This window comes from Esox lucius, chromosome 1 (assembly GCF_011004845.1).
Source record: "Esox lucius isolate fEsoLuc1 chromosome 1, fEsoLuc1.pri, whole genome shotgun sequence".
Lineage (NCBI taxonomy): Eukaryota > Metazoa > Chordata > Actinopteri > Esociformes > Esocidae > Esox > Esox lucius.
In genome coordinates this window covers 29,253,888-29,278,455 of record NC_047569.1, presented here as the reverse complement: position 1 = coordinate 29,278,455, position 24,568 = coordinate 29,253,888, and the positions used below count along the sequence as shown (strand labels likewise).

The window sequence follows — 24,568 nt, the reverse complement described above, 5'->3', positions numbered from 1 at the left end:
GTTCAGGTGCACTACTAGCAGTGAGGTCTAAAACCTCCCCTGACACTGTTCACACTAACAATGTCACTCCTAGTAAAGGACATTGGCAATTATTTGAAGGTCTTGATCTTCTAAGCAGCCTGTCATTACATTTTTTACAATTAGTCATTTATTTTGTGATTCAGACCATCCTAGTCATTGCCAGCTCTATTCAAAAGTATTCATATGATGTTGTTGTGATCATCAAACACCAAAGGCCAGCGTGACTCATCTGAAGTTAATCAGTACTGACAGGCTAATGTAGCTTTGTCAAAAGGGGCAGGTAGCCTTTTGAATTCAAGGGTAACTACCCAATTTCTGTGTTTTCCCTCACCAAAAGTTGTGGATACAACAGAATTTTCTACATATTTTGGTGTTGGGTAAAATGTTTTGCGTTACAAGGTTACAGCTCACTTCAGTGGCTCGAATCCCATCTGTGATGAAGCCGCACTCGTACGGGTCTATCTTTCCTCAGACCTGTGCAGATGTGTGTAGTATCTCTCTTGCCGAAGTGTGTATTTTTCCTGTACCATGGGTCTCCAATATATCGGTCGCAAGCTACTGGTGCTGTCATCTTTGATCACTCTGATGACGGTGTGACGTGGGTTGGCACATGTACTTTTAACTTTTCCCCAATAATTGTATGATGTGTGTCTTTTAGTCGTACTATAACAAATCACTTCTTGTAGATGAAAAAATAATAGTGACGTGATTTTAGCCAGTCAAAATGGAGAGAGCAATGCTGCGGACCTGAATGCTGTTTTCTTTTGGATTGTGATTGGTGGGGTTATGTCTGAGATGGGGTGAGGTCACTTTTTTAGAACAGTGTGTTTCTGGAAGACCTTGGCAATTTCAATGGGGTGATCATGTGACCAGTATGTGCCTTTAAAAGATGATGCACAATAAAAGGGCAGATGCACCTTTGAAAGATAATGAATTCAGCCAATAATAAAACAATCTTCCAAGCTTGAAAAATGCTTACTTTGATGTGATATAACATAGACTCTGAATAGATTTAGATTGGCCAATTTCTTTTTATTTCTTTTTTAGAACTATATATTATATATTCAGTACTGTATGTGTATGTCATAAATAATGCAGTATACAACAGTATACAAAATACATTTCCCAAGAAAAATGCATAAATATATGTACATATACACATATACATCTAAATAGAAATATATGTAAAGTGTTTTATAGGGTGTGTTGACAGAGCAGTACTTTCTCTTGTGCACAAAATAAACTAGGAAACATGTACAGGAGAGAGGAAAATATGATGAAGGAAACAAAGACAAAGTAGCTTGCGATAGAAATAGCTCTTTGCCCCCAAAAACCCTACTCTTTCTCCTATGTTGCATTTGCCTCTTAACATTTGTCATGTATCTGCTCTTCCCGCTCAGCCCTTCACATGTCTTTCTGTCACTGTGATTCCATGGAAGTTATGTAGAACACCATTTCTCAAACCCAGGTCCATGGGCCAGGGACCATTCATGGCATATCCCTAATGCGAAAGCCCTACTGATGGCATTGACATTTCCTTTACAGAACCGGAGTTACACAAGTAATATGGATGTCTGTGTGTTGGCACATATGGACTGCTTCTTATTTCACTCCTAGAGGACGAATGTGACTCTAGCTAGAACTCATTGCTTCACGCTGACATATTTGTCTGCGAACAGTCACGCAAGTAGGCTGTCACATGATTTGACAGACATCACATGATTGAAAGTTTCACCTCTGAGTAGCCACTCTGTAGCTACAGTAACAGGACATGATCACCCGTCGCCGCAACCCCCTCCTTGCTTCTCTGCCACAGTCTCTCAGCCCCTCTACTGCCACAGACAGTGAGCAGAAGTTGCCAGTAGTGCTGGTTGGAGAAAACAGCGCTTCACAATGTTGGAGTGACAGAGAGACAGCCAAAATCTGCCTTGTTTTCACCAACCACAGATAATTACAAAAATGCATCATCCATCTGCCCTTCATCTTCTCAATAATTCCATCACTTTCCACCCTACTCTGGTGCAGCTATGGGTTTTACAACGGCAGCACATTTGGAGGAGGACATCCCACAGGTATCTTTGTAACTGGAAATTTGTGGCATCTTCAATTCAGGGTTTTTAAAAAACTGAATTGTAATATATGTTAAATTATCTAGAATTAGTAAGTTGGTTGCTTGCCTGCCACTATATTGTAACTCCCAACTCCCATGGCCAAATTTGCATCTTTCAATGGTACCACTCAGCAGTGAGAAGACACACACACCCACCCAGATTCAGATTTACTACTAAAACACCAAAATATATACATACATTTTTCAACAGACTGCTAAAATGTGTTTAACTCTAACCAAGCCTAAAACCATTTAGTTTAAACAGTTTTTTTTCCCTTTTAAACTTTTTGAATGGCCAATCTGTTTGTAAAAAACCCTGCCTGAGAAGTCTATGTGCATAACTGTGAATGTTTAATGGGAAAACCTTTTTCAATAAGATTCTGTTTGATCTACACTAATGAGAAATGCCACTATGTTGAACAATTTCTTTTCGCAAATTAAACTTAGACCTCAAAGCAATGGAGATGTTTCTGATATAAAAAACGAGTGACAGTCAATTAAATTAGCATGCGATGAGCACGACTGGTCATACTTAGAAATTGCAATTTAAAAAGTAAGTATCAGTTAGAATCCCTTTTCAGGGAAAACCAGATGTATTCATTTTAATTTGCGACTGAGTCCATCTTCAACGAACGTTTTTATTATCAGCTCCGTCAAACACGAAGAAGTTAAAAACCCAGTGAAATTCAAGCTCCGGAGCTCAGGGCATTGACTAAACAGCTATCATTGTCAGAGAAACTTCTCTTTAAATAATATGCCATTTCTTAATGTAAAAGCACCAAATACCTTTTTAAATTACTTCAAAGGAAGTAGTTACAGTGACATATTACTCAGGAGACTGGGTTGGATTTGGAAACCTGTGAATCAGTGAATTTTAACCACCTTTCATTGTTGTAGTCCCCCTAGTGACCTCCCCATGCCCTCTGTGCTTTGCAGGGAGGATGACCTGCCACCCAAGAGGTCATTGTCGGTGAAAGCGTTCCACGCCGACGCCTCGTCCTCCGAGAACGACACCCTGACGTCCACCAACACCTACAACAGTCGCTATTGGCACAACCCCAAGCCCAACTACGACACCAACTCCTACACCCGCTACAACGGCGACACGCGGCAGACATTCTCAACGGGGCCCGTGGGTCTCAGCGGGGGGCACGTCACCGGGGGGCATGCGGCTCAGACCGGACATGGGGCCCCGGCACCGCCGGGCTCCGCCCCCCTGGCCCGTCAGGCCTACTCCAACGGTAGCCACACCCTGCCTCCGCCCAAGACCCTGGTGGTCACCACCAACTCCGCCCCCTCTCCGTCCACCATGGCGCGCAGCAACGGCTCGGTGAGCCTGAAGCCCGTGACGGTGGCCACGCACGGGGGACACACGCACTCGTACGCCGTGAGCCAGGCCACGTTAGAACGCATGGGCGCTGTGCCCGTTATGGTGCCGGCACAGAGCAGAGCGGGATCTCTGGTCTAAGTAAACTGTCACTGGGCTGAACCAGCCTGCCTCCACATTTCCTGTCTTTCTCCCTCTCTCTCTCTCGCTCTCTTTTTTTTCCTCCTTTTTTTATTTACTCATAAACTGGATTTTACAATACAGAGTTCATCTAATGCCAACATCTCTAAGTACAGGGTGCTGTTTGGAAGAAGCACCTGGTGTTTTATTGTTATTGGTTTACTTTGTAACTCAACTTTGATGTTTTCTTTGATTGGTTCCTTGAACTAAATGGCTCCATCCAATGGGATTATTGCACAAAAGTCCCATGTAACTGCTCTGGGAGAACCCCTGAGTGTTTGCACCCTATGACTCTCCATGCGAGTGTGACAGTGTTTTGGACTTATCACAACATTGAGCATTAATCACCGTGAAGCGCAAAGCCCAGAGAAGAAGCAGCCAAACATGCATGCATTCCGTTGATAACTAACTACCAGATTATTGCTGTTATTTCTAATCATTCAGGTTTTGAGGCGATATTAATTGTTACGTTTCATAAAAAAATGACAGAGATGATCTATTATTAAATGTAGTGGTTGTTCATGAATAGAACAAAGGCGATGGAAATGGCCTTAGAAGAGCATAGAAATATGGAAAGGATTTCTGGTGAAATACCAAATGTCCAAGACAAAAGAATGGTACAATACAGTGGCACTGTCCTGTGATTGGACAGGGTTTTTATGGATATGTCCATTAAGTCGAACTTCACCATGTTCATTAGTTTTGCATAGTAACACACATTCATCACAAGCGGTACAGGTGTTATACCATACTTCTTAAGTCTCATTGCAGGTGCTTCAAATCCATTTAAAATGACTGCAGTCGATTCCAAAAGTAAACTGAAATTCCTAATTGAAAAGCTGGGAATCTATTTTTAAAGAAATTTGATTGAACTTCAATGTAGAGGCTATGTATTTCAGATGTTGTTCGTTTTCGAAAAACAATTCAGTTAAAAGATAAAATCACTTCCTGAATTCAAACCAAACCGAATTGACTGACTTCAGACTGAATTGCCCCCAACAACTCTAGGATGGTCTTATGTGTGCATTGCCTCCTCTCCACAGTGCTACAGATGGGGAGGTGAAGCCTCTACAACACAAACCGGGCAGGGTATGGGGTTCACATTCAATACGTCCAAATTTATTACACAAACGATGGTCCCTTCTTCCCTGTGGGTTAAAACTTGAATCTGAGATTTTTCTGGCGGTGCTTCTGGATATAATGTGCAGTGGGATTCATGCTGACAATCTGTTTATCTGTTTTAAAACATTCTTCAGTGCTGCTTTGACACAATACAGAAGAAGACATCTTGTTTCATACATCCTTTCTAAGAAAATTAGACATTTCCCTGAAATGCTAACAATTACTGTTTTGTACCTACTGTAAATATTGTTACTACTGTTTGGCTAGGTTAACAATTAAAAGAAAAAATACTTGTATGTCCAGATGGATGTGTGTTTTACAACTCATGTGTCTTAACTTGCGAGGTCTATTCAATTCTGTTTATTCAGATACTAATCTGGATTTTTCTTTGAGGACTTTTGTCTTGCGTTAGTTAAGAAGGGATGTCTGATTTTTGCAGCTTGGTGTCCTCTGTCAGATGCAGCTGCATATTGTGGTTGTGCCTAGTATCTATATACAAACCACAGAAAAAACATTTTGTATTAATACTGCTGTCTCCACCTTTGGGTGTTGACAGTGGTTTACACCTGGCGCCCAAACTCTGCCAGCCATTTTCAGGGCACTTGGATTTTTTCAGTGGTGTCAATTTCCAGCATTGAAATTATTTACCAACGTATCCCCAATGAAAAGGAAATGAGCACCTTCCGCAGATGTATTTAGATTTTTTCAAGCAATTTTGTGAAGTATGGTTATTAAGGAATTATTGAAGAACCCAAGTATCTGGGCGGCCATGTTTTTTAGTAATTTTTTTGTGATCTGAAACTAACTGCTGAAATACATTTTTATATTAATTTAAAAGTTACATTATTATCCCTTCTGCTCTTTGCATCGAAGGTGTAACAAAAATTTGACTTAATCTTTTACTTTTTTTTTTATCAATACTGTGTGAAAATAATGTTTTTTAAATTACACTGTTCACTTTGAGGTAACCAAAAATGCTAGCTATATTTAATTTTTGAGAAAATGGTTCTCCTATTTGTTTTGAACATGCAATATTAAAGTTAATCAAAATACAGTATGCTCCAGTAAGAATCTACAAGATCTATTCAAATCAATTCAACATCATTGAGTAAAAGCAATTTGTATGGTGAGTAGAACTTTCTGCCTGCTTGGTGAACTTTGAATGAAGCAATAAAGACCTGCTAGGCGAACCACATTAGTGTAACGTGTTGATATAAAAAATAGACTCATTATCAAGCTATTGCTTTTCTGTTCTCCGTTAGCACACCAGTATGGGTCTGTCTTTCATGTCCCGACTCACGGACTGATTTGTTTTGTGATATTCATTTTCTTCAGGTTACCGAGGTTACATTCATAACATTATGAAAAAGTTCATATTTTCATCTTTGAACTTGCTCCGTGCTCGAGTAGCAATGGCAACGACAATGTTGAGTTTGATTGCTAGAGAGTGTTATGTCAGTCCGAAAGCAGGTCAGACATTATAGCTTAAAGGAAGTGTTCGCAGAGATTAGGCCACCGTTCACTGCTTCAGATGTCTGTTCATTCAGAAAATACATTTGCAAGCCGCAGTGCTCATAACCTGCTTTCAGATTAAATTCAAGCCCTATTGCGATGTCAGAGTGAGTCCATATGATTAATTCCTGTGTATGTAGCCTTTACACTGCTGACAGTCCCTGCAGACTGCCAACAGTAAAGGAGCTATAATTGTGTCTGCTTTCATACAGGCATTCTGCTATTTAACCATTTTTATAAAGCCACAGGTTTAGCCCAGATGAGGCGAGAGTATGTGTTTGCCATTTAAAACATCTCCTGACTTTCAAATGTTCATCTGCGCACTGATGTCTATGTGAAACAAGGTGAACATTTGACTTCAAAGTAAGAATTTGTCCCTGTTAATGACCCAAAACAACACGTAATTGTGATGTAAAGGAAGGCTAATCACAAAACCCTGGAGTGGTGAGAGTGCATTCATTTGTCTGCTGTGGCCATAAATTCCTCAGATCATGTATAGATATATTATATTGCCAATAGTACACATTGTAAATATGTAAAATATATATTGTACTTAACTGTTTGATTGATATGAAATATAACTAACACTGAAAGTTGTAGTGAATAAATATTGTTAATACATTCTAACTGTACTTGTAGTCATTAACTTGGTAATTTTATGAGGTTTCTTAAGTTTTGTTTTAAATATATTTCAAAAGCATGATTTAGGTTAGCAGGCAGTATTGAGCGTTCCAACAAACACGGGAAGATCACAAAGAACAACCAAATCCAAAAACAACATGCATTCATGAAAATAACTGCATTCTATCATTGACGTCAGAAGTGACACTATTATTGTACATTACATACTAAAACCTTTTTGTATTGCAGCTAGTACAATACACTTTGAAGTTTGCTCTTAAAATGTAATTAAGGCTCCCAACTTGCATGAAAGTGCAATAATACAGCAACCCACTAGGAGGTGTGGTTTACCTACTGATCCATGCCCAATGTAAGGTCCTTGCAGAGGTAAACTATTCCTAAAGAAAGAAAATACCAAATCCCCAAATCAGTCAGGTGCACATAAACACAACCAAATCAGAAAACAACAAATCATTTACAAATTAATCTCAACCTGGAGTAATTTGGAATATGGAAATGAATACTCTTAAACAGAGAGTTGCTAATATGAAGAGACAATATGATTGTTGGAGGTTAATTGACTTTTTTACTTTGGATGTGTTGATGAGTTTAAATTAGCAAAATACTTTGCCGTTAGTTTGATTAATCAACATTGTCCCTGTATTGCCGCAATGTAAATTAGCATATTCTTAATCACAATGTCAAGACAAATCTCTTGCTTTACATATTCTTATGTTTTTCTTACCTCCCTCCTACAGTGAATGGTCTGGATGGCTTTGAGTATACTTTAATCATTTGTTTATGCATCAATGTCATATTATTGAGTATGTATCAAGAGCAACTGACTTCATCATCCCCCCCGCCAGCCCTTGTTGTAGTTTTCAGATAGAAAAAAATGAATTTCAACTGATATCGGACCATCAGTCCGTACACTTTACTCACCTCAAGGTCTTTAACAGAGACACTACTGTGATAAAACACATTGGGATTTGTATTTATCACCCCTTCAGTGAGTTTGCACTTCAGACAAGCGATCCAGAGGAAAGTGGGAAGTGTGGTAAGAATATGTATATATATATATATATATATATATATATATATATATAAATATATATACAGTACATGCCATATATATATATATATATATATATATATATATATATATATATATATATATTAATGACCTATCTGCAGGACTTGGATAACATGAATCAAAGAAATGTTTAACACTTCATGCTATCAACCTGAGCACTGGGCTATGACTCAAAAAGGGCAGCTTTTGGCTGTGTTTTTATCCTTGGGCTCTCTGTTCTCCTTCCTAGCCTTGATATATGTCGTCACAGCCAGAAAGGACAATCCGGAGTATATATTTAATACACCTGCCAGTGCTGATCACTGCAGAAACCTTTTAACTTTATTAAAATGTCCATGTGCAGCCATTATTTATGACTGGTCACCGACATACTGAGTTTTACATGGGATGCTGTTAAAGTGCCTTAATATGGCTGCTATAAATGAGACGCTGATTGGACATTCCAATAGGGCTTTTCTGAGATGGCTATATGCCCTTTAAGACTAGTCTGGTGATCCAATCTTTTTTCAGGGAATCATAAAATCTTTAAATACTATATAGCTTCAGACATCCAAGTGAATTACAGACAGACCTTGATGTTTTCAAATGACACAACCTATTTTTTGCTCGTCAACATTCATCTAGATTTTAACAGATTCCTAATTGTTCATGAAGGTTTGGATAACACTCTCAATACTCCAAAGGCCTCATCGATTACCATTTCCCGTGTATTTTTCTTGCCTGGAGAAAGGTCAAGTGTTTACGTTTGATTTGGGTTAAATGTAAATGTATTTCACCCAGAGGGCATTGAGGAGCGATGGCTGAATTCAAGCAAATGGCAAACCCTCTTTCATCTGTTCTCCCAAATGTTAATTCCAGTATTAGGCTCAATATTTCTTGAATAACATTATAATAACTTTCAGTCCAACTGCCATATTTTGCATTAAGACACTGTGGTAAGTAGAGAGAAATCCACCCAACTCCTAATGCCTTACTAACTGTGTTGCCCCCCTCCTTCCTGCCCACCCGTGTCTATCACATATCAAAGACAAATGGCTAATAAGGGGCGAGGTGAACCGATCGAGCCAATCAGAGGGCTATGGTTTCAATTCGAACGCGCAGTGGTTCTCTTCTCAGGAAAGCACTTGGACATCCATTACATGCCCAAATCTGAATTGATTTCTGCTAGCAGCAGTGGTGTGTCTACAGAACAGCCAGCACATAATAGCCCGCCCAGAGCTACAGTAGGGTTTCATTTCTATTCTCCCGGCTGGCTGGATGGCTGACTAGCAGGGACCATTTAGGACTTTGTTATTTATGACCTGTGGATCCTGACTGAAGAAGCACCAAGCTTGATGATGCAGAGGCAAAATAATTGGCATCTAAATTAAAGGGTCATTTAAAGAGATTTCCTTGTCCACAGGCCGGGGACCAAATGCATGCATCTAACAGTGATTGTGATGTAAATATAACAAAAAAGGTTTGTACAAATGTTTTTCCTGGAACACAAACTGTATTCCACCTGTGGTGGAATACAGTTCGGATACGAGAAACAACCATGTGAGATTCATTAAAGCCTCTTATTCAACTCACTAATGATCAGTTCTTCATTATCTTTGCTTGTACCTCGTCCCATGTACAAGAATTCCAGCTGCATATTCATTCAGAGAAATGTAAAACTACTCTGCATTGAAAACTACTGGAGCAGAGAAATGGCTTTGTTGAACTCTTTCTCTCTCTCCCTCTGTCTCCATTGTTTCTTCCCCCTCTCAGTCCAGATGGAAGAAGTGAAGCCCCTACAGTCTTCAAGGTGACAGGAAACACTGCACTGTGACTTCAATTTCAAAGAGGGACCCGAAATGGCTGGCTGATAGGGTTCTCTGTGCATTGGGGCATTGACTCAGCCCCAGCCCTCTGGAGAGTTGCATGAAACTGTCTAGCTGTTCGAGCTGCCGGAGCCCTGGCTGTCGGGAAACCTCCCTGGGTTGCTCCTGCCTGGGACCGCAGCTGAGACCAGAGGCGATGGCGTCGTAAAGCATCCAAGTATAACTACAGAAAAACACTCATTAATCAAATGCTCTCAACAGATTCTGAAATAATCAACCGCGGGCCATGTGGCCGACCCCACGGGGTAACGTCACTGAAAATAAACAAAGGAACGCAACACTGAGGACTTAAGTGTTGCTCAACTCAAACGGAGCTCTGGCATTCATTAGCGCCGTGGTTCAGCAGCTGTGTGTGGCTCTAGGCCCGTTTATATCTGCCTTTAAAATGTGTCCTTCATCCAGATCTTGCCCTGAACTTGACCCGAAAGAGTAAATTAAAGAGTAATTATCAACGACACCTAATTTTATTCTAGGGAAACACATAATTTAGGGTTAATTACTTTGAAATGTGAAGTATTGTCTTCATGTTGACAGAGTGTAGCAAAAGTATTTTGCGCTTTAAAGCCCAGTTTATACAAGTCTGTAATGTGTACATCCTAATGTTAACCTGATCTTTTCTGTTTACACTTATAAGATATTTTCCCATTCAGAACATAATGCTTCTTTTTAGCAGGCTGACACCTGTCTAAAAATGTGAGCACACTTAGAATGGGGACCAGATCAGGACAACAGCCTAATTTTAGTTGAAGTGTTTTAGTTATAAATCGAGATAGCTTATGGTAGTTCTTTGTTTAACTTACTCAAGGAAACAGATGTTCTGAAGAAATAAATGAATGTGATTGGTTCACTCAGTGGAGAGAGCAGGTCTTACGTCCTAACTCTTCTGTGGTAATTCCCTTTAAGTTTACAGAGAAGAAACTGTTAACATAAGGGCTTAAGTTAAGGTTAGGGTAATGGTTAGGGTTAGGGAATTAGTTAAGGCTAGGGGTAATAGTAGGATTTAAGGTTAGGGCGTAAGGTAAGGACAAGCTATTAGTCAGATGTCTTCTTTTAAATGACCATTTCAGGAAATCACTTGCTAATAGTAAAGTTATGCCCAGGGAATGGCTGCTCTCTACTGTTCCTTGCATTTTGTGACTGTTTGGACACAACAACAATGGAGTGTCAGATCCAAAGCCATGTCGCAGTAGTAGTTAACATGCAAATTGCAACTGTGTTAATGATCACAAATGATCTGAAAGCCATGGACAAGCCATGCTGGCCTACATTTCAGTGACAGCAGACGAGCGTATTTCCCATTGTTGATGTTGCACAAGGACTCCAGTGCTAGAGAAACGAGAAACACTTATAACACTTATCTTTGGAGCCTAATTTGTGCTGTTTGATGCTATAGCTTTCGAGGGTGCTGCATGGTGCAGAAAAAACAACAAAATTGCAAAGGACTTAGTGTGCACTTTTCCACTGGTGATTTGCATGAATAATTGATGCAATTGATTTTTTGTAGATTTTTTTGGTCACTTGAATTGAAATGGACTACATACCCCTAGACATGACTTCATTTTGGCTGGTTGTATCGACCTATCGAAGAACTACATTACCCTCCATTGGGTCAGGTTGTGGAAGTGACTCGTGGGCGACATAAAGACTTGTAGCCCAGGGGCCAATGAAAGATTAAATGGCCCTGGATGTGGACTGTACTCCTCTACACCATCTGTGAAAAAAGCCCTTTTTTGCATTTGCAGTCCGAATTCCAAACACAACAAACATCCCTTTTGGAGCTTCAATTTGTGCCAAATGCAATAAAATTCAGTATAATAAGGTGAACAGCCTTGAAATTGCCACTATGAATGAAGCCAAAAATCAGAACAAGTTTTCTCGTATTTGACAAAATGATTAAAATGTCTTCTAAAAACATATGTTGCTAAATTAGTTAAGAAGCTGAAGCCCAAGATTTGATTATTTTACATAAGACTTTTGACAGTGAAACATTTATTGCCGGCAAAGGCTACATTTGTTTGATTACCATTACAGTGACATAATGCTCCTACACTTAAACCACTAGATGCTGTCCACCACAGCCCTAGCTTTCAATCTCATTGTATTTTGTATTTAAATATGTGACCTGGGGTGGTCCAGCGATCTAAACTACCACATCTGCAGCACATGTAACACGCCCTACATGCAATCTGCCCTACATGTAATCTGACCTACATGTAATCTGACCTATAGGGTCACAGTATACTATGATAAGCCAAAACTCGCTTTTCCTCTAACTCCACTTTCCAATAAGGCATTCAAAATGGATATTCAATACAAAAGCAGAAAATTCCAAAAACGTCCAAAATATCTCATGTAATTTTAAGACCCTGAAATAGAGGTCAAGAATGGATAGTGTCCTGATTATTTTAGTTCCTCTTTCTGCAAATGAACGATCAGTGCACCGTCAAATAACTCATTGTAATCCCTAAAAAATAAAACAAAAACACGAAAAAGACATTTGGCGATGAATCTATGAAAATTACATTCTGAAGGAGTGACTGGGAAGAAGTGTGGGAAAACCCCTATCCTGGACACAATAGCATATCGGTCGAATGTAGTAGTAATTTATTGACAGCGCGAAAGGCACATCTGTTGTTTGTTTTTTAATTGAGAAATGGGCGTAGTTTTTACATTGCCCATGCCAGTCTTTAATTAAATTAAATACTTGAAAACAGGATTTAGAAGACAGCCATGTTGAAACGAGGGAATATATTTATTGAATGTTTACACAATGATTTAACGCTCCTTTGATAGCGAGGGAAGATGACGAAAGAAAAAGTGGGATTCAAAAGAAACAACCACAAAGTCTTCCAGTGAGCTCTAGCTTGAGGTGGATGATGTGTTGAGAGAGAAACATAAAAAAAAAAAATGAAGTTGGATAAAAGAGAAGCTGTCTCCTGGCTGTTTTAAAATGCCAGTCCCATGAAAGCCTTGTCTCTCAAAATAGACTGTACAAAACACGTAAAATAACATGTACTTGACAACAAACAAAACCTTGATTGTTCAGTGATTTGATTGTACGGTAATGAGCAGGAGACGAGTAGAGTGTCAGAAACATGTCTATTTAAAGACGATGGGAAGCGAATGTAACAATGGTGTTTCATGTCTGTTTGATTTGGAAATTCGTGACTGATTTCAATGCCCAAAGGGTTTCTAGGTTTTTACTCAGCCGTTAGCCAGCCAAACAATGCACAAGTGCAAATTAATGTGATCACGCAAGCAGCCTTTTATAACAGTCAAGTCGTACATGTGGCGTAGAGCACATCTGAAAAATGCGTTCGTAAAAAAAACAACATTTTTTTCTTCAAGCTCTCCCTAAAATCGATTACAAATGCAGAGGTATAGACTACGTTTACTTAAAGTCCAAAGTGACTTACAGTAGTGAGTGTATCTACATTTTACATGATAATTAAACCCACAACCGTGCGAGCTATTCCAACAGCGTCGGTCAGAACCTGTCACAATCAACCCACTAAACGTGTTGAACATCAATTGAAGGGCTATACCTGCGTTTAAAAACTAGTGAAGAACTCAGTTCAGTGCCATTACATATGAAGTCCTGTTTCCTTGATGCGTGTGCCTGTTTTACATAAGAAGTGGATTCACAAAAGAACAGCAGTTTAGTCCATCTGTATATGCTTGCATGTATGTGGCGGTGCGTGGGTAAAATCACTAGGGAAGCCACGTCGGGAGAAAAATCCATATTACAATCTCTATTGGCCATTATTTATAGCTTTTAGATATTACAACCTCTATACGCTGTTATTAATTTCCTATACATATTACAACCTCAATTTGCTGTTATTAATTTCCTATACATATTACAACACTGTTTGCTGTTATTAATTTCCTATACATATTACAACACTGTTTGCTGTTATTAATTTCCTATACATATTACAACACTGTTTGCTGTTATTCATAGCTTACTGTTTACATATCATGGATTGACTTCGAAGTTAATTCCACCCATCAGCAGTGGAGCAGCTGCCATACCAGGCAGTAATGCAGCCTGAGAGGATGCTCTCAATTGGGCACCTGTAAAAGTTGGTGCAAAAATTTTTCAGACATGCCATACCTCTTGAGTCTCCTCAGGAAGTTTAGGTGCTTAAGAACAGGTTTTATTGCCAAGTCTGCTTGCCTGGATCAGGTGAGGTCATCTTTGATGAACACACAGAGGAACTTGAAGTCGGAGACTCTCCACCTAAGCTCCATCAATGTGTATGGGGCCATGACCTCCCCCCCGCCGCCGCCGCTTCCTTAGGTCCACGATCATCTCCTTAGTCTTCCAGACAGTGAGAGAGAGTTTGTTGTCCATGCACTATGTAGCCAGGTCCCCTATGATGATGATGATGTGCGGTGTTATGCTGGCTCCAAAAGCTTTTTTTTGACCAGTTCCACTTGGTCTCAGAGTCTCTCACATGCCTTCTGGCTAACTCCAGCTTAGATTAGATGTGATAATGGCTTTCTTTTTGCCACTCTCCCATAAATGCCACTTCTGTGAAGCACCCAGACAATCGTCACCGAATGCAGTGTAAAGTTTGATGGAGTTGCCATAGGACTCTTGGTGAAGTCTGTCTAGTGAGCTTCGTGCTCGACTCCCATGTTGTTGAGGACAACCTGTTCTAGACATTTAAACAGTGGTACAGAAAACAGAAGACACATGCTTAATTATGTTTTTTTTTTATTAGTCACATTGGTAATGGCTTTCCATGGCTACCATGAACACAAGCCACTGAGTGCTTGTATACAATATTAATAATAAAAAAAACAGTTATTCAAGATATCTGTGTTTTTTTAAATGGGTTTCTGCTTATGTGTGACAAGTGGCAATCAAACTATTCACCAAGTACCATGTCAAAACAACATAAAGATATAATTTTATGTTGATGTGTGTAGTCTGAATAAAACTACTAACAAGTGACCTATTTTTTTTTTTTACAATAATTCTAGTCACTGAACTGATGCTAGTTAGCATTCTCAAGCAAAACAACCTTAAATCTTCTGGTTACTGAATGTGGGGACCTCAAGTTTATCTGACTCTGAGGCAGAGGTAGGGCCTCATTTTCCAAAATCCTGAAGTGTCCTTGTAATGAGAAAATCAGTGTGTCAGGATGGAATTGGCAAAACAAAAAAAATGATCTGTCCTGTATTTGCTAACACCAGGAGATTAATTGCAGGGGAAAAGTACAGTTGTGGCACAGGCGGCTTCTCGTTGTGAAGTAGTCCATTTTCCTCCTGGCAAGAATGATCAGAGGGGAAGGTGCAAAGAGAGAGACTTAACTCTGCCCTAAATCCGTCCACGTCAAGCAGATCATCAGTTATTGAGCAAAGCAGGGACTTTTTGAGTGAAGGTGTTAAATTTATTCATTCTAAAAATACATTTATATTTTCAGACACGTGAGGCTCATTGGATCTAAAAGGTTTGATGTGTTTCAACTGTGTTGCCTGTGACATCATGGCAGTGGTGTATCGGGGTGTTTACAAACCATTTTGCATGACAATTTACCTTCAGGAAAAATGCACCGACAGTGTTTTTATTTATTTTTTACTAACAGCAATCCCCGTTTACCATGCATGTTTTTAATTCTTGCTACACTGCTGCAACACAGCAACTTTATATTGGTTATAGTGGTTCCTGCCAAATGTGGGAGTTCTATGCGTATTCATAAGGCTAGCCCAGCATCTCACTCTTCACTGAATATTATCTATAGGTCAGCTCTATCATCCTCTATGGGACGGGTCTATCATCCTCAACGGGTCAGGTCTATCATCCTCTATGTGGCAGGTCTATCATCCTCTATGGGGCAGCTCTATCATCCTTTATTGGGCAGGTCTATCATCCTCTATGGGGCAGGTCTATCAGTCTCTATAGGGCAGCTCTATCATCCTTTATTGGGCAGGTCTATCATCCTCTATGGGGCAGGTCTATCAGTCTCTATAGGGCAGGTCTATCAGTCTCTATAGGGCAGCTCTATCATCGTTCATGGGGCAGGTCTATCCTCTATGGGGCAGGTCTATCATCCTCTATGGGGCAGGTCTATCATCCTCAATGGGGCAGCTCTATCTGTCTCTATAGGACAGCTCTATCATCCTCTATGGGGCAGTTCTATAATTTTCAATGGGAAACATACTTAAGGCAAATACGGCATGGGCCAAAGGGCATCCACAATTTTGTGAAATTAAATATTAAACTTGTCTTCTCAAGCCAAATGAAATAAATTATATCTGGTTTCCATCAGGTTTCCACCAATGGAAAACTAGCAATGCCAAGGGCTTATTTCACCTTGATCTATACAGAGATATCAAGCTAAGAGCTAGGTCTTTATTACATTTGAGCCCTGTAGTTACAGCAATAATAATAACACACAAATATCAAATGCAATTTTAAACATAGACAGATTACAAAAAGCAATCACAGACCACAATAATTCATCCAACATTTAAATTTAGAACATCAAGCTTAACGTTACTTTGCAAGACCTTCCATGGGTGGGGAGCATCATTTTTATCAGGTGTGGAGCATAATTGCCAGGTTTTCCAGTTTATTTTTTAAGGTACATTAATATAAACATTTCGGCAGTACAGCCTTATATTCAAACATCAATCAATGTCTGGCCCTACTGGAAGTCAGGGAGTCTCAGAGACCTCAATGGGCCACAGCCCGTGAGCCTCAAACCAGCACCTCGCCCCTACTAACTTGCTCAGAGGGCCCTCCATTGTTATGCATTGCTCACTAAACTTAGAAGGTGACTTCATAAGAGTGGCAAGGGGATTATATTTAACAATGTACATGTATGTAATTTAGTAGACCCTGTAATCCAGACAGAATAACTGTAATGGAGGTCATACATTGTCTGGGTTCTTTGGGATATAACGTCAAATAGAACAATTAATGTGGCTGAATAGTGAAGTGAATGAAGAAAGGACAGCCTGTCAGCCTGTCTTGCAGAGTTTTCATGAAGAGTATCAACATACACATGCATGTGGAAATATGTGAGGTACACATTAAATAATTTGGGACTGAACTGTTAACTTGGCAACATTGCAAAGTATGGCCATTTAGAGCAACTATCTGCTGATGAGAAATGTCTTGTTGAAGAATCTGAAGACCTGAAGTGTTCTAACGGTTAAGGCAATCAAGTTCAAAGTGGCAAGGGTCAGGGCTGTCAAGGTTCAGGGCTGTCAAGGGTCAGGGCTGTCAAGCAGGTCTCAAGAATAAGAAAGAAGCCCAGGCCCCATGCAGTTCTGATGCTTTTTTGGTGGGATTAAGGGTTTTAGAACGGCCAATTTCCTTGGGATATCGGATTGATGGCTCAAAATGAATACTTCTGGTTTGCTGTGTCGTCACACGTCAAGAAGAAATCAGATTGAAATGTAATTTCTGGTTATTTAGGGAGTGAGAAATTATTGACGCCCTTGCTAATGATAAGTAAAAACACAGGTAAAATGAGCTTTATTTTAATTTAGCAAAATACTGAATATATTGTATTTCATAATTCATGGCAATCAAACAAATATAAATAATACTTAAGTTTAATAAAAAAACATGTAATTACCACCCTTGTTATTTAGCCCCATGTCCTGGCAGGGAAATACTGATCCTTGTCATACCAAATCATTAGCCATACCGAATCCTTCCTGATCCATTGTCCTTCATTCTGTGCCTGTGGACAGCCCTCTTCAATTGAAACCGCAGGTTTTTAATGGAAGTCTGGAGGCTGAGATGGCCTTAGCCAAATGTTGATTTCTATGTGCTTGTAGTCATACACTCACAGTAACCTTCCTAACAGACAAAGTGTATTGTTCCTGGCAGAGGCAACTGGGTTTCTTCCAAAAGTTAAAAAAAAAAGTGGATAAAGTTCATAATGCCGTTGACCTTAACCACGGTCCAACTGCAGATCTAGTGTAAACATACATACATATATATATATATATATATATATACACACACACACACACACACACACACACACACACACACACACACACACACACACACACACACACACACACACACACACACACACACACACACACACACACACACACACACACACACACATATATATATATATAGGGAGAAATATGCTGTGCCAACTCAGCCTAAAAGCTGTATTCCAGAAGTACCCTGAATCCAGACGGTTCCTGACAATTTTGCATGTTAAAAGAGAGTGACAGTACATCCAAAAACAAATGTTTATAAACAAAGGTTTTAGTGACCTCTGTCTCACACACGTCGCCATCAAACCAAATCAAAATAAAAGTGACTCTTGTTTTATGATTAGCTGACATCTTTGCTGGCCTATATTTGCTACGCCCAGACAAAAACTTTCAAGCTGTAGGATACAGTAGACTGGTCCATGTTTTATTAAGACTTAATAATTTGCATAGCACATCAGTCCACAAGAGGCCTGCATTAACATCTGGGCACCAGGGTCATGTCAACATGATTATGCTAAATAGATCGTAGTTAAAGCCCTGCCTCATCACCACAATGTACACGAAGCATATTGTCCCAAACATTTTACTCAAATCCCACCGTGATACAGCGCTGGAAGTTTTGGGCATAACAGGCCCTATGCATGTTAATCACTGTCTTATATTTCCACAATACCTTTTCTGACAAGTCTTCAGATTTTTTTCAGATACTCATTGTAACCTGACCATCTGTTTTATTTTAGGCCAAATGGTGTTTTTGCCCTTTGCAGTACACTGTCTGTAGTTCGGCTGGTGAAGTTGTCTGTGGATGGTGGTGCCTGACATATTCTCGGACACCTTCTGAAGCATGGTCCTGATGTGCCTGACTTTCGTGGGAACCATTCCTTTGTCATCCACGGTAGAGGTCTCCCTTGTCCTACCAGGCCAATAGCTTAACTTAAGTAAATAAAAAAAATCCCAGAACAGACACTAAAAATGGTGACTGTGCAAGTTTCTATCGCTAACAGGTAATACATAATGATCCATCAAACCCCACAAATGTTATGGTCATCATACTGCTAAAACTATACTGAATATAAATCAAACATCAAGTTTACCTTGTTGACAACTTCTCCATAAGTGTATGGATGTTAATATGTATGTATGTACAGTGTTTCTGGATGCTATGATTCCAGTAGCTAAGAACAAACTGCATGACTCCTGAATCAAGAATAAATAAATTGTCCGCAAAGTAAAGGTTAGTAAAACAAATAAGATCTTTATAAACCACCTGAGACACAAGGTTAAGCTCTGCCCCTGAGAATGGACATCACATGGTTACCCAAGTAGAAGTGTTTTCAGGTTGGTTATCAGGTGGATGATAGCTGCTATGTTACCAGTGTGTTAATTAGTTGAGTCTCTGAGCTGAGTGGAATATCAAAACCAGGATGAAACTCATTAAAAGAAAAGTTCCCAATTTCACAGTATGATGCTTATTCACCCTGAAAGTAATCTGTGGCCTATCCCAATATTGCTGTAGGACAAAATCTCAGTTAAAATACAAGAGATTGGTGCAAAAAAAAAAAAAAAGCCAAAGCTCTGTGCAAAAATTGTCCAACAGTAGACTAGAGTTTACCACAGACAGACGAGTATACCACAGACAGATGTGCGTGAAAAGTGAAAACAAAACACTGGTCTCCATCAGCAATGTAACCATTCAATCAAAACTTTAAGATTCAGTTGCATCAGTTTCTGGTGAGCTGACTCATCCAAACCTAGCCAGCGGCCCACAGCCTTGCGGGTACTGCTGGGCCAGTAACCAAAAGGTTGCTGGATCACACCCAAAACCGTCAAGGTGATCTGTCAGTCTTAACCTTGCAACAGCTCCTGGGTCACTGTCAGTAATTGCTGAACCAATGCTCTGACCCGATTCTCTGAGGGTGGCCCGGGTGAACTTAGGACATACAGATCAATTTGACAACCAACACACTTGTATTCCTTGGGAACCAAACAAACATAAGCACCCCATAGTTGACCTCCACACTCAAATGATTATGGTTCCTTCCTCTCAGAATACTTCCTATATTAACTGAATGGATGCCTCCTCTCCACCAGGAGCCTATTGAACTACAAATGTAAATGTATCTTCCACTTGATCTACAATTCTAATAACACCGAACACAATTCTGCTGATTCGAGGCAGAGCCCATCACCGATATAGTATTCGGAAATGTGTTGCACCTTCAGCATTCAAATGCTTGTCGAGGGCTTTCAAAATGTCAAACTGATGGCTTTATTAGTTGCGCAACGATAAAAGCAATTATCTGGGTCAGCGACAAAATGCACTGTAGAAATAGTTTTGGTCTGCAATAATTGTACAGATAAATACTTGACACCGTTCTTTTTTTTAACCTGATGGGGATTTCAGATTAAAAGACAGATACAAAAAGGATATTGTCCTGGCTAATCAGATGTCAACACACAAACACACCCACACAGAGAGACACAGTTAGCTCAGAGTAAGCTCATATACATCTGAGAGAAGCTCAGCTCTTCAGTTCCATCAGTAAGAGTGTAATTTGTAATGGAAAATGTATTTGTTTAAGCAACAACTCTAAGTGCATGGAATCGTATCCAATCGAACAAAATCTAATTGATTTGTTTCCCACACCAAACCGAATCAGACTTAATTGTTTCAATTTAAAAGTATTGTTTCTCCATTGTTTTAGAGCTCATGTATCAAAGTGCACACCAAACTGTGCTTTAAAGGAGAGATGCAGTTCCCTAAAATGCTTTCCTTGGGCTGTGATAAATACCTCCCAGGATAAAACCATGGATTGGCTTTCTTTAAAAAAAAAAATCACAACCTTTAGCCACCACTAGCTAACCATCAACCTAGTGGCTGTTTAGCGAAATCCATACTCTGAACACGTGTGAAAAAAGATCTGAGTAAAAACATGTCAAACTGTCAAGTGCATAACAGGTTAGGAAAGAAATGTCCTTAAAAGTAATTTCTTTCCAAACTTGTTAGAAGCAGTCATTGTTTATAACTACCACCAATCGTCCTCTCAATGAAATGCTGTAGACACATGGTTAGTATTGACTTAACCTCGCAGAATCCGTTGACATTAATCCACCTCAGAGGGCACACACTATATTACCAACATGGCAGGAAAATATTGGCTTGGTATTGTGCAGCGAACCGACGCTAATTAACTTTAGAATAATTACGATACTCCTTGAATGAAGATTTACAGAAAGCTCTGCCAATTGATTACAGACAACATCCAAAACCATTCCCCTCGTCTGGACGGTAACAAACAAACCGTCTATTATTGGTCCGCGCTAACACTGGACCACCGATGTTGGTCCGTCGTCCATAAAAGCTTTCGCATGCGGAGTGAAGTTTGGCCGGCTCCTGTTCAACTTCGAGAGCAAAACTGTGGAAGAAAGGGTTCAATGAGGAGACGCTGAAGTGAACAAATGTGCCTGTGCATAGGAGGGTACTGACAGTGGAGCCACACGACAGACTCCAGAGCAAACCAGGTGACAAGCGCCATATCCAGTTACAGTATCTGTAGACATATTGCTAATTAACGCTTGCGTGTGTGCGGCGCGTTTGAGTGCGAATGAGTTTGTGGATCCCGGAGAGGCTGATATGTGGGTTAGCCACCTCAGGGACGCTGATAAGTTGTGACACCAGAATAGCACTTCCCATCTGACAGGGCCACAAATCTACCACAGCCCCCACTGACAGTGCTAAGCGCTTCATTTTTCATTCATGTGTAGACACATTCACACGTATACCCACACACACAAACACCTGCTAATACGCAGAAAGACATGATAATTTAACCTGCAAATACGCACGCACGGACACACACATGCTTATTGCACCTGCAAATAGGCACATGCACACAGACGCGCACACAGACATGCTTATTGAATCTGCAAATAGGCACATACACACAAACAGAAACCTGGAAACGAAGTATCTCCCATAATCTTTACAGACATATTTTTAGGTTAACTGTCTCTCATGACCAGTGCCCCGACGCAGAAACATGTGCAGCCAGCTCCCACAATCCACTACACTCTCCGACACAAACCATTCCAACAATCAACACATCTGTCACTCTGGTTTCCCTCCCCATCGCTCAGCCCTGACGCTGTTTACTGCGTGGACACCTCAGACAAACCTGTCAGGCTCCCAGGGAGGATATCAAGGGCTATCTATCTTAACGGAGTAGTCTTGCAGAAGAGAGGCACAGGCGATTAGCACATCAGACGCTCTCCCGGCACAAACGATGCCTCCGTCAGGAGGGAGAGGCTTCGACGGGCAGCATTATCGCTGTATGTAGTTACAGCAGACGTTTCTGAGGAAGTCGCATTTTAATGATGTAGGCAGTGACACCGGCTGTTCTGCTTCAGTAGGGTGATCTGAGGAGGCCCGCTCAGCTTCAGTAGAGTGATCTGAGGAGGCCCACCCTGCTTCAGTAGAGTGATCTGAGGAGGCACGCCCAGCTTCAGTAGGGTGATCTGAGGAGGCACGCCCAGCTTCAGTAGGGTGATCTGAGGAGGCACGCCCAGCTTCAGTAGGGTGATCTGAGGAGGCCCGCCCAGCTTCAGTAGGGTGATCTGAGGAGGCCCGCCCAGCTTCAGTAGGGTGATCTGAGGAGGCACGCCCAGCTTCAGTAGGGTGATCTGAGGAGGCACGCCCAGCTTCAGTAGGGTGATCTGAGGAGGGCCTGGTGATTGGATTTTCTGTTATCATCAGCCAGTTTCTTCTCTCCTACACACACATACAAAGGGAGACTGGCCTCTGTGTTCCTACGACAAACACACAGCTAGTGTCAACACAGGATTGTAGAGCATCCACGTTCTATTGTTGGAAGGGCAATGTGTTTTTACATCCTAACGAACTCTAACGCACATGAAGAGATGCATGCACGCACACGCACGCGCGCACACACACACACACTTACACAACACATACGGATGCAAGCACACTGCTACGGCCCTGGCCCCCGGGTGCTCGTTACGCTCCCTGCGTTACACGGCTTGTAATAACTCCGTTTGTCGCCCCAAAGCAGTGAAATTAAAAGCATAAATGTTAAAGCGTCAACCCGACAACAGACATCCATTGGCAACCTTTTAAAATGTATTTGTTGTTCATGTGTAAGCTGTGTCTTTAGTCACACAGACTACTGTAGATGGATTGACAGAATTTTACACCTCACTAATACTGGCCCATTATGTTATTCCCTGCTTCTAATGACCACGGCTAATGTCACCCTGTCACTGTGGCAAGTCCGAAGAGAGTTGACAATGTCCTCTTCCTCATTCCCTCTCTCTTCCCTTTCTCTCTCTTTCTCTCTACTTCTCAGTCCCTCTGTCTTTCCCTCTCCTTCTGTTTGAGTCACCCATGGTTTATGAGGTGTGACAAGAGGCTGACTGGATCACCATTAGGGCCATTGTCAGCCGCTACGTTTTAGGACTAAATGGCATGAAGACGCTCCGGGGCCCGTCATGGCAGAGACCTAATGGGCCCTCGGCAGTCATGCGCCGGGTAACTAATTCAATCATGGGCATATGCTTGCTGCCGGACCAACCTGGTGCACAAATCAACACTGGCAGGAATGTTGCTCGGTCTATCGCTGTCCCACCTGACAGTCGTAAATTCCACCTGCTTGCTTGTGTCGTGTTGCAGGGTTGAGCGCTACTCTCCAGTCAATATACTGCCTCAGTGCCGAACACAGACGACGGAAGATGGTTCAGGGCTGCACGAGTCCCTGTTCTTACACGACAGGGCTGAAATGTGAGGAGGACTGCTTCTGGGGGGGGTTTATTCAGGCACTGTCAGTCTGGGTCGATATGACTGGGGAGCCTTGATGTTGCAATCATAGTTGAATTATAAATAGCCGGTGGGCTAGGTGAGGGAAAAAATGTGATCTTCGATTGAACATTAAGGCATTTATTCGGTGTACGAGGCATGGAAAACATTAAGCACTATCATGAAAGAAATAAAACTAAATTAATGGAAACTTAGAAAAGGCCAAACTTTCTTTGGCATTAGCTATTTTTCCCCAGCGCATTTTCGTGATGTACCCCATTCTGGTTGACTGTAGGGTCTCCATTTCTCAGTTAAAGGGTTTTAAGTTGAGCTCTGTGTAATGCAAGCTCAAACGAGAGTAAGTAGCTTGCAGACCTGCTGACTGCTAGGATAACACAGTTGATCTGTCATAAAATATCTAATTGAAAATCTTGACTGTTGGGGAGTGCGACAACTTGAGACACGATGGAGGCATTTGAAATTGGATCGCACACTTCCAGTGATTGCTTTGTCAGGCGGGAATGGATTCTACTTCAAGCTGTTGGGGGGAAATACAATGAAAGGGATACAGAGGTCTGGCGAACGGCTTAAATAACTCTTTTGGCATTTGAACAACAGCTTCGTCACTGAGCTTTTGTAAGTTCTCTTCATTGGAGGAGGCATCCAGTCTTTTATTACAGACTGACACAGGCCAGGCTGACCATTAACACAGACTCACTTTAATCATTAAACGTGAAAACTAGCGATGAACACTGATATTGGTTTCAATAGCCCAACATAGCCTAAAAGCCAGGGCTTAGGCCTAACATTGACAACGAAGTGCTTAAGTTCCTGATTCATGGTAATAAAGCCTGATAGAAACAGTCCTAGCAGCAGTATTCAATTCTGTTACTCTTGGCAAAACGACCGGTATGCTACTCAGAAT

The 24,568-nt window shown here is 40.9% G+C and overlaps 1 protein-coding gene across 3 annotated transcripts in view; it reads left to right on the top strand.

Moving 5' to 3' along the window:
- Positions 1 to 6,870, top strand: part of igsf11 (immunoglobulin superfamily member 11) — a 107,185-nt gene extending 100,315 nt beyond the window's left edge. For 2 of the 3 annotated variants that reach the window (XM_010870784.3, XM_029120139.2), the window contains exon 8: positions 3,029 to 6,870. In XM_010870784.3, coding sequence (XP_010869086.2) covers positions 3,029 to 3,599 — 571 coding nt within the window. In that variant the 3' untranslated portion in view covers positions 3,600 to 6,870. The remainder of the gene's footprint in view (positions 1 to 3,028) is intronic. The other variant, XM_010870793.3, reaches the window with a different exon arrangement.
- The last annotated feature ends 17,698 nt before the right edge of the window (positions 6,871 to 24,568 follow it).